General features: G+C 33.2%; 1 protein-coding gene across 1 annotated transcript; it reads right to left on the bottom strand.

The window, feature by feature from the left end:
* Positions 1–8570: 8570 nt before the first annotated feature.
* On the bottom strand, positions 8571–9513 carry HELRODRAFT_169044 (hypothetical protein; the record flags this gene model as incomplete). Its single annotated transcript, XM_009014878.1, has 2 exons — positions 8571–8797; positions 9423–9513. The coding sequence occupies 2 exons, from the start codon at positions 9511–9513 to the stop codon at positions 8571–8573; spliced, it is 318 nt and encodes a 105-aa protein (XP_009013126.1).
* Between the last annotated feature and the right edge of the window lie 1416 nt (positions 9514–10929).

Raw genomic sequence — 10929 nt, 5'->3', positions numbered from 1 at the left:
CACCTCCATGTTATTGTTCGCTCATATTTATTATTAGGATTTGCTGGTTTATGGTTATTGTTCTTCGGTGGAATGTTAATGTTATGGATTGATGATGGCTTTTGTTATTGTTAATATTATTGTTGTAGTTTATTTCTGTTGTTGTTGTAGTTGCTGCTGCTATTGTTGTTGTTGCTATTGTTGCAATTGTTGTTGTTGTGGTTATTTTTGAATTTTTTGTTGTTTTTGCACTCATGCCATAAATCATCTCGTACTTAGTCGGGGGTTGCATCTTTCAAGACAAACGCGAGTAAAATAAACAATTTTCTGCAGACATCAAAACAAAAGAAGTGAAAAACAAAAAAATGAATTAAAGCATTCAAGGACCGACAAGCCCGCCAACACATACACACACAAACACAACAACAGCACACACACACGCGCGCACACACACAACATAGCAATACATAAACAAACACACCCAAACACACACACACACACACATATTTACATACAAACAAAACAATTTACATTTCTATACAATCAACCCATCTACATACATCACGATGTATGCAGAAAATGAAACGCGAGCTAATTGTAAACAAACATACGTTGTCTGTTGATCTGTCTCTCTCTCTCTCTCTCTCTCTCTCTCTCTCTCTCTCTCTCTCTCTCTCTCTCTCTCTCTCTGTTTCTATTTCTCTCTCTCCCTTTCTCTTTCTCTCTCTGCCTGGTAATTGCTATTTTTTGCTATTTTTCCATTGTTTTTTCCATGCATCATTTTCCTTTAGTAACTTGAATGCTTGTGTTGCAATAGCGTGCCTGCCCTGTGATGACTGAAAAGCCATTCCATGACGTTGAATAACTTTGTAAATGGTTGTTATAAAAGTTTATAATTATGGCGAAAGTTAAAATTTTAATGGTAATTAATTTCAATAAAAATTAATGTTAATATTAATTAATATTATTATTATTCAATTTTTAATTAATTAATTAATGCTTTTTTAAGCGTTTTCTTTGTCTGGCCAAATTTTTATTATTATTACCAGAGACGAGTTATAAAATACTGAAACGTCATGTTTTTTGCTTACTCTCTAGTTGTGTTGTATTTTGTAGTGTCGTGTTTTGTTGTTTTGTTTGGTGTGTTGTTCTGCTAAATTGTTGTAAATGGTTTTTAACGATTTATGAAAGCATAGATAGCAATGGCCACATTGATTGATTAATTAGCCAAAACAATTGTGGTAAGTTGTTATATAATTGAAATATATTTCTATTTTATGAAAGGATAACAAAAATATTTTATTATTCTATTTTACTATTTCTGATAAATTTATTCATAATTATAACCATTCGTAATAATTAATAATAATAATATAACAATTATTTTCACGACTATATTTCATAATTTTCACGGTAAAATAATTTTATTGCCAACAATAAGAGAAATCGCGGAGGTACTTGAAGAAAATTTTATGATAATTTTAAACTGACCATTTAGAAGCAATTTCTGGTTATAAACGTCTGCATACCAAAGTACTTATTCTACATTCTACGTATGTTTTTGCACACACACACACATAAGTATGTGCACACAAACACACACACACACAATAGCACATACACTCAAACTTAAATACCAGCTTACGAACCGTTATGTTCATGCTTAATATTGTTTATGCGTGCAATCACTTTCAAGTAACACGAGTTTGTGTTACTTGAACGTACAAAATTGTGCATCTCAAATACATTTGTACACAAGGTTGTACTTAACTGTACAACACTTATTCAAAATATTTACACGCATACGTAAACAAACCAACGTGTTTTTTTCAGAAATTCTTCAAAATTAAAAGAATGAAGTTTCCAGATATACAATGCAAATACTAATATATCATCATACAACATAACTTAACGGCATGCACGTTTAAGAACAATTATAAAAACGTAAATAAAAGTAAATATACACACGCACATACACAAACACACGCATGCACGCACACATACACACGCACAGAAGACTTCGCATCCATTCGACCTGCGTTTCTAATGGGAATGAATTCATTACGCGTTGCAAATCTACGAAATACAGTACATACAGCTTCCCAGAACAACACAAATATCGATATGGAAACATCAACAACAAAAATAACAACCAACAACAACAACGACAAAACTGATCGCGACACACACACACACACACACACACACACACACACACACACACGAACAACAATCATCATGAAGAAGAAGGGCGATGTAAAGTGATTGCAGATGAGTTGTTGATTCGACGAGGCGTGCACATTTGCTGGGTGTTTGTTGTACATCCATCCCGAGCTTACAACAATTAAATCTTTCAACTGAGTCACGCAAACAATTAATATAATTGATAACATGGCTGACCGTTTGTCTGGACTAATATAACACTTATAACTTGTATATAACACACACAAACACACACACACATATACACGCACGCACACGTACACACCCAGACACACTCACTAAAACACATACACACTCACTAAACTTGAATATAACACACACACACACACACACACATCACGCACACAACACACACACACATACACACTAACACACGTACACGTCCAGACACACACATAGGCGTGCACACAGACATAAGAAGCCAACAATTATATGTGATACGTGAATGTTTCCATTTAAACCCTGTCTGCTCTACTCCCCAGTTTCTGTGATCTCCTTATGAACTTGAGTAATTGCCTGCATTTGTGATTTGTGGGGGAGGGTGATGGTCGTGTTGTTTATTTGTTCGTTCGTTCGTTCGTTCGTCCGTTCGTTCTTTCGTCCGTTCATTCGTTTGTTTGTTTGTTCGTTTGTATATTTTTTTCAACTTTTGTTTCTTCATTCCTTGTTCATCAATTCATATTTTCACATATGCCTGTTTATTGATTTGTCCGTTTTTCATTTTATCTATCCATCATTTATTTATTCCTCAAGTTTGACGAACTGTTTGAATGTAGTTGTAGAGTTAAATTATTTGTAACTGTTTGAATGTAGTTGTAGAGTTAAATTATTTGTAACTGGTTGAATGTAGTTGTAGAGTTACATTACATATAACGCTATGAATCAAGATAATTCTTTTAAGAATAAAAATAACAAAACTTTCGTGAAAAATATTTCAGTATTATTAATATGGTAAAAATATTTCTTGATGAAAACTATTCCGGACATTATCACTTAAAAACGTACAAATTAAATAAATGAATCCTAAATAAATGAATCTCAAATAAACGAATCTTGAATAAATGAATCCTGAATAAATGAATCCAACTATCTTCTCTTCTTCCTGTACAATCAACTTTAAAAACCATTCAAAGAATTAAAAGAATTTATTCATTTAATTATTTATACCATAAGATATAGTATAAGAGGGCATTAAGATCCGAAACTACATCAATTTATAAAAATACATCAATTCACACGAAATGCCATTACATTTATAAAAAAACCCTTGAAATATGAAAAATTGTTATTAAATAAAAAGACGTTAACACACAAAAAGACATCTATTTGTGATGAACGATCAATTAATGAGATGATATTAAAGCATGAAAATACATTAAAACATGAAAAGACATTAAGACATGGAAAGACATTAAGATATAAAAAGACATTAACAGATGAAAAGGCAGCCTTTCACAAAAAGATTTTAACACATAAAAAGTCATCAATTTATGATAATTCATCAGAATGGTGAAGTGACATTAAGACATGAAAAGACATTAATTCGCGTGAAACATCAATCACTTCATGGAAGGAAGGGATATAATTGATGTCGTGGAACATTTAAAAACCTTCTTCTTCCCAGCAGTTATTGATGTCGCCATGATGGATGCCTCGCTGAACTCTGAGAACATAAATCTGCCAATAAGGAAGCCAGTTGTGATGATGACGATGTTGTTAACGATGATGATGACAGCAGTGATGATGATGACGATGGTGATGACTGTGATGAGGTTGGCCATACTGATGATAATACTGATGATGATGGTGATGATGATGGTGAGGATGATGATGATGATGATGAGGAAGATGAGGATGAAGATGAGGATGAAGATGATGAAGATAATTTTGATAATGATAATAGAGATGATTTTTTTGATTTGCGCCTACGTTGTTAATGTTACGTTGAAAGCGAAACATCATCCATAATTTTCTCACTGCAGAATTACCCTAGTGTAAGAGCCGAGATAAAATAAGATCGAAGTAAAAAACCAGCAAGCAGCAAAAAGCCAATATGCACTTGAAAACATTACAGCGCCAATTCTAATGCGATGGGAAGTGATATAATAGGATGTGATATTGTGATGTGATGTATGTGATATATTATAAGTGATGTAGTATATGCCACGTGATGGGATATGATATGATATGATGCAATAACTTTATGAATTATAGGATATATAGGCTATGATATTGATCTTATGATATGATGTGATTAGATTCTATTTGATGTAACGAGGCGTGTAGTAGTAGTAATGTGATGTGACGTAATGTGATTTGATGTGATTTGATGCTACTTCATGTGACGAGATATGTAACAGTAATGGGATGTAATGTTACGTAATGTAGTGTGACACATTGTGATGTGGTGTGATCCCGAATGGTTTGTTGGTACATTCATCACCTATAGTGAATAATTTTGATTCTCAACGCCCCGAGTCGCGCTGAATTTAAATTGTGAATTTAAATTATTCAGCAGAGGCCATTTGAGTGCTGATGAAATTTAATTTATTCAGTCAATATGTCGTTAGTGGGAGAGTTCAAAAAAATAGGAGGGGTGTGCAGCTTGCTTGTTTGAGTATTTTTGCTTTCTTTAAAAAACTTGATGCTTTTTTGTTGTTTGTTATTTTCAGGTTTTCGTTTTTGTTGGTGTGAAATTAATAATAGATTAAAAAAAACAAAAATGTTTTGAAATTCAGATATTTGGTTTAAACTGATTTTAAAGGTTTCAACTGACCGATCAATCATTTAAGAATGGGGTGATTTTTGTTATTTTCATCGAGATTGACTGGTGATTATAAAGTTCTGTGGGCTTTGTGTTATGTTGAATGTGTGGGCATGTTAAATGTGTTTGTGTGTATGTGTATGTGTTGTGTGTGTGTATGTGTTGTGTATATGTGTGTGTGTGTGTGATGTGTAAAGCATGTGTTATGCAATGTTTGTTGTGCGTGTGTGCGTGTGGTGTGTTTGTCTGCTAGTCTTGTCGCTGTGTTATAAGTGTTCGTTTCATGTGTCATTAGCTATATTGTGTTTGCATTTGCTCTGACGTTTTTTTTTGTTTTGTTTGATTAATGTCTCATGCCTCATTCATCAAACAACAATCGACCGTGTTATTGATTTTTTCTCATCACTTCAAACCTCATCTCAAAAAGTCACATGTCTGCGTAACTCCATGCACCCAGAGAGATGTTTTTCAAACCAAGTTGCATTATGTAGGGGCCAGTGAAACATACAAAACTCTGAACTCTTCGCCAAAAATGTACTCCATATAAGCTTTTACAATGGATACCGCCAAATGAAACACCACATTGGTTGACATGTTGATCGTTTTCCGCCAGTTTATGCGTCTGACTATCGATTGAGAGCCATCTAAATTAATGCCTGGATGAATGCAAACAGGTATCTAAGCTAGCAACATGGAAATGAGCTGCATACACGTAAATAAATACAAATGAATACTCACAAATTTCAACATATAAACACAATTGAATGCAAACATCAGCTGATGCATTATTGGAGTTGAGGCTCATAAAAAGACATTTATTATGCACGCGTTAATATGTACATACAATGCCCTGGCACTTAAAATACAAACGCCGTATGAATTGCAATGCATGGATCATCGTCATCATCATCATCATCATTCCTCCTCTTCATCTTCATCATCATTACTCCCATTATCATCATCAACATCATCCGCATTAAAACCCACATCCTCATCATCATCATCATTATCTTAATCGCCATTTTCATTAAAATATACACCATCATTATCAGCCATCGTCGTATTGTCACCATCATTCTCTTAACCACCATCTTCACCATCATTAAAATCAACACTGTCACCATTATTGTCTCATCATCATCATCATCTTCACCGTCATCATCTTCATCGTCATCAGTAGCAGCAGAGGTTTCTTGCCAAGGCATAAATATTTAATGTTTGTCCAGTGAGCCACTGAAATGGATTTAAATGTCATGCAAGCACTGTGTTGCGAGTGTTTATCTGGCGCTCAACTTAACTGACTGATCTGATCACATTGTGTGCGTGTGGTTTGTGGGCGTGTTTGTGTGTGTTTGTTTGTTTTTATGTGAGCGTGTTTGTGTGTGTTGTACAAGTATGTGTGTGTGTGTGTGTTGTACATGTGTGTGTGTGAACGTATGTCTGCAGGTAGGTGTAAAGGTATGTATGTGTGCCTGTTTGTGTATGTGTGTGCGTGTGTTTGTGTTTAGATATGTATACAGTAGTTTGTATGTGTATACATTGTATATGTGTGTGTTTGTCTTATTTGTATGTGTTGCAGAGTTATGTGTCTGTGAGTGAATTACAGATTTAATGGTTTTAAAATTATGAACAATAATTAAATTACAAATCAATCACAAATTCAATTATAATTAAATTATAAATAAAAAATTATCAATCATACAGTTTTCAATATAATTGGAAACATAAATATTTCCTCCCTACATTCGGGCTTTTTCTGTTAGCGTTAATAACGTCGTTAGTTTTACAGTTCTCTGCCAAACAGCTTTCACATAATTAATGCCAGACTTCTTTTTCATTCATTCATTCATTCATTCATTCATTCGTTCGTTCGTTTGTTCGTTCATTCATTCAGTCATTCAGTCGTTCATCCACTCGTTCATCTACCCATTCATTCACTCATTCATCCACTCATTCATCCACTAATTTATCCAGTAGTACATACATCAAATAAAATAAGCGTTTATTATGTAATCTAAGTTTTCATTTGGTGGAATGACTAATCATTCGAACATTCACTTACTTCGTCTCTCTATAAATTAATTCCATCCTCATGTTTTGGCTTTCCGTTAAACGTATTGGTCATAACTCACACATCCATGCTCTGCCAAAGTTTCATTGGAATATTATGCTACCGAACTTTGGAGCCATTCCTTCGCTCATAATTTTCGTTGCGTCTACAGGCTTTTTTAACTGTTTGTCGTGAGTTTGTTTGTCTGCTTGTTTGTTTGTTTGTTTGTCTGCTTGTTTGTTTGTTTGTTTGATTGTTCGTTCTTTTGATTTTTAGAAATTTTAAAATATGTATTCATAATTCAATACAAAACGTATTTTTGTCTCCATCTCTCTCTCTCCCCCCCTCTTTTTTTTTCTCCCTCTCTCCCTCTCTTTCTCCTTCTCTTTCTCTTTTTTCTCACTCTCTCTTTCTTTCTCTTTTTTCTCTGAAAATGTGAAAAACAAGAGAACACGAATGACAGTAAATATTTTTTTAGCTATTTTAAATTTTCAAATTGAATTCTCAACGCACGATCAAATTTATTTATACTTTTAATTATTTGTGGATTTGTGTCATTTTATTATTTTGTCCCTCTGGCCTAACAAGCTCTAAGGCCAAGTTGTCTACTAAGTAGGTTATTCATCAATGTTATTAGTCACAAATAAAGTAAGATCAATTGTTAGTCACTGTTGATCAATCAATCAGTCAGTCAATTAATCAATCAATTAATCGATCGATCAATCGACAATCAATCAATCGATCAATCATTCAATCAATCATTCCATCAATCAATCAATCAATCAATCAGTCAATCAGTCAATCAGTCAATCAATCAATCAGTCAGTCAATCAGTCAATCAGTCATTACTTTTTTTGTCACTTAATCATATAATTCAGTCACTCGGAACGTCATTCAATTAGTCAGCAAATGAATCATTCATTCAGCCAGGTAGACATTTTGCATGGTGTTGGTATTAATTATTTTTATTCCATTGGCAGTAGAAGACATTTGCATGGCTATTAATTGCAGACTATCTTAATGCATTTTATGCCGTAACGAATTACCGTTACCATACCTTTGCATAATTATATGTAGGTGTACGTGTTTGTGTGTTTGTGCGTGCGTGTGTGTGTGAGTGTGTGTGTGAGTCTGTGTGTGTATGTTTGTGTCTGTCTCTTCTCTCTCTTTCTATGTCTCTCTTTTTTTCTCTCTCCTCCTCTTTCCTTCTCTCTCTCTTTTCTCTCTCTCTGTTCTGTGTGTGTCATAATAACAACCTGCCAGATTTTCATCAGCTATTGGACTGAAATGGGATATAAGATCTATTTGTATGGCTTCTTGGCTGCTTCTACATTGCAGTTGAAATTGTTTTTTAATGTTTTCGAGTTAAAAAGTTTTTGTATACACTTTTTTTATTTCGGCAGAAATACAAAACTTGGGTTAAATAAATAAAGATTAAAACTTGCAATCATCGCGATTTAAAAAACTGATTACGAGAAAAAAAAACATCTAAAACATTTAAAATCTCTAAATCCGACTCCATAAATTCTTCTCAGCATCTTCTCAAAGGCGGAATCATATAAGCAGGAAGTTTGCAAATTGAAACGAATGATCGAGGTTTTCAAATGGCGTCTCATTCATCGCAATTTGTGAGCGATCTAGCGCAGGTAGCCAGTCATTCGTTACTTTCGGCTCTGACGCTTGCACGATTAAATCTTCCATAATTTCCTGTTTTTCCCCGTAATTAATATGCATGCATCTTGTTAGAAATAACTTTTTTTCACAAAATTTTTTTTTCGTGTCTGGGTTTTGTGATCGTTTTGTTTTGTCTGTTTTAATCTTTTTATAAAAATTTTTTTGAAATTTATTTCAATTGTTAATTCAGAATTTAATTGTTACTTTTGAGGAACATATTTTTATAATACTTTATTTTCCATTTTCTCTTTCTTTTTTTCTTATTATTATTTGAAAAATAATAATTTTTTTACAAAATTTTCCCCAGTAGTATAGTTGAAAAAACGTTAAGTGTGGTTACATAGGAGAAATAATTTTCAAGTTAGAAGTGAACAGCTGTCCATGGAAGTCTAACAAATGTTTTCCAATTTTTGCACGAAACCTCAAAACTCTCTTGAGAGATGATCGTCAAGAAATAAATTCAAAACATCATCATCGTCATCATTTTATTCCATACATAAAAAACTGGATGACGTCATCAGTAGCCTCAACATGAAAGTATCAACACATCGTCATAACAACCGACAACAACACGACAACAACAACTTCCATCACATAGCAAATCCTTCATTTTAATTTTGTCATTTTGTTTTCTTCAATGTTTTGTTTGAATATTTCTAACAAGTTCACGTTCATTTTTTTCATTTATTTGTTCATTTGTTTTTCCAGTAATTTATTAAAAGTCTGACCAACCTCGGATGACATATTTGAGACGTCTTTGTTCAATTTGTTCTGAGGCAACTTGTGACCCAGTAGAAACGTGAGAAATATGAGAGGCTATCATTTTCTACAACAACTTAGTCAAGCATTTGTTGCTATGTGGATGTTTTGGTCCCACTTGAAAATTTTTTTAGAACATTTTTTTGTATAAAAATGAAACTCTATATGTACCTCTTGAGACCATTTGGAAAAAAATGTTACACCAAATTATGGAAATTTTACTATATCACACAGACTTTATAATAGCATCAATCACAATAAGCAACAAACTACAAACAACAAACTAATAAACAAACAACAAAAACAAACATTGTTCAAACTAACTACGAATAGTTGAAGACTTGCGAGCGTAAACAAAACCACAACGGACAACCGCTTGTAAGGAATGGAAGACTCTTTGATTCATATTCTTCTTGGCATGGCACGTATATTTGCATGCACTATTTCATGGCTCCACACATCTAACACGATGTCTCCGCATGCAAACATCTACTCGCCAAATGACAAAACTTTCATAGTTTTCCATTTTTTTTGTATTTCAAATGAATAATTTCTAACTTTTCATTTTCTTGCAAATTTGCAAAAATATAATGTTTTTTGCAAACTCCATTCCAAGTGTTGTCAATATTATGCATTAGAAAGAAGGTTCGGCTTGAAGGATTTTTATTCATGGATGTTCTTCAAACATTTTCTATTGATGAATGCCCGGAATAATTTTTGTACATTGAAAGAGGGTTCTCATAAATTTTTTGATTGAAGACAGCGTGTATGCTCTGCGTACAAGAAATTGCACATTTAGATATGCGTGTGTGTGTGTATGTGTGTGTGTGTGTGTTAGTGTGTTTGTATGTGTGCATTTGTATATTTATGTAAATATGCATACTTACATTTTCTTAGCAGTAGAAAGGCAACACGAGGCAAGTTCATATGTCGACTGATCGATTATGACGAATGGTCGGTAATTTGAATGAGACTGGAAGACTGCACTTGCGTAAGGGCCAAGTTGCTCACTGGCCGCGTCTGATGTTGAATAGATTGGATGGACACTTGAGAATGATAGACTGTGGAAAGTGTCTTGCTGTCAAATTCACGCTTTTCCAAAGGTTTCTACTTCGATTTGAATTCTACTTTTTAAACGTCATCAACTTTCTTCATGAAGTAATGAATAAATTAATGACAATAACGAAAAACTTAAAATAAAGTAAAATAATCTTCAATTATAAAACCTGACAAGACTCACATCAATTGACCATATATGTACAGTCAAATGTAATAGGATGAGTATGTTTCCATATCAAATTCCAACATTTTAAATTCATATTATAAATATTAAATAACGGCCTACTTAAACTTAATGAAAACAGACTTAGTGGGGTTTCAAATGGCAATAAATTTTGAGTTTTTTAACTCCAAGTTTTTAAAAAAAATTTCACATTTAACTTTATTTATTTTTAGTAGAAAAAAAAAATTAATAAAAACG

The sequence above is a fragment of the Helobdella robusta genome (assembly GCF_000326865.2).
Source record: "Helobdella robusta unplaced genomic scaffold HELROscaffold_14, whole genome shotgun sequence".
Taxonomy (NCBI): Eukaryota; Metazoa; Annelida; class Clitellata; order Rhynchobdellida; family Glossiphoniidae; genus Helobdella; species Helobdella robusta.
The sequence above is the reverse complement of the archived record's forward strand: the minus strand, read 5'-3'. Positions and strand labels throughout refer to the sequence as shown.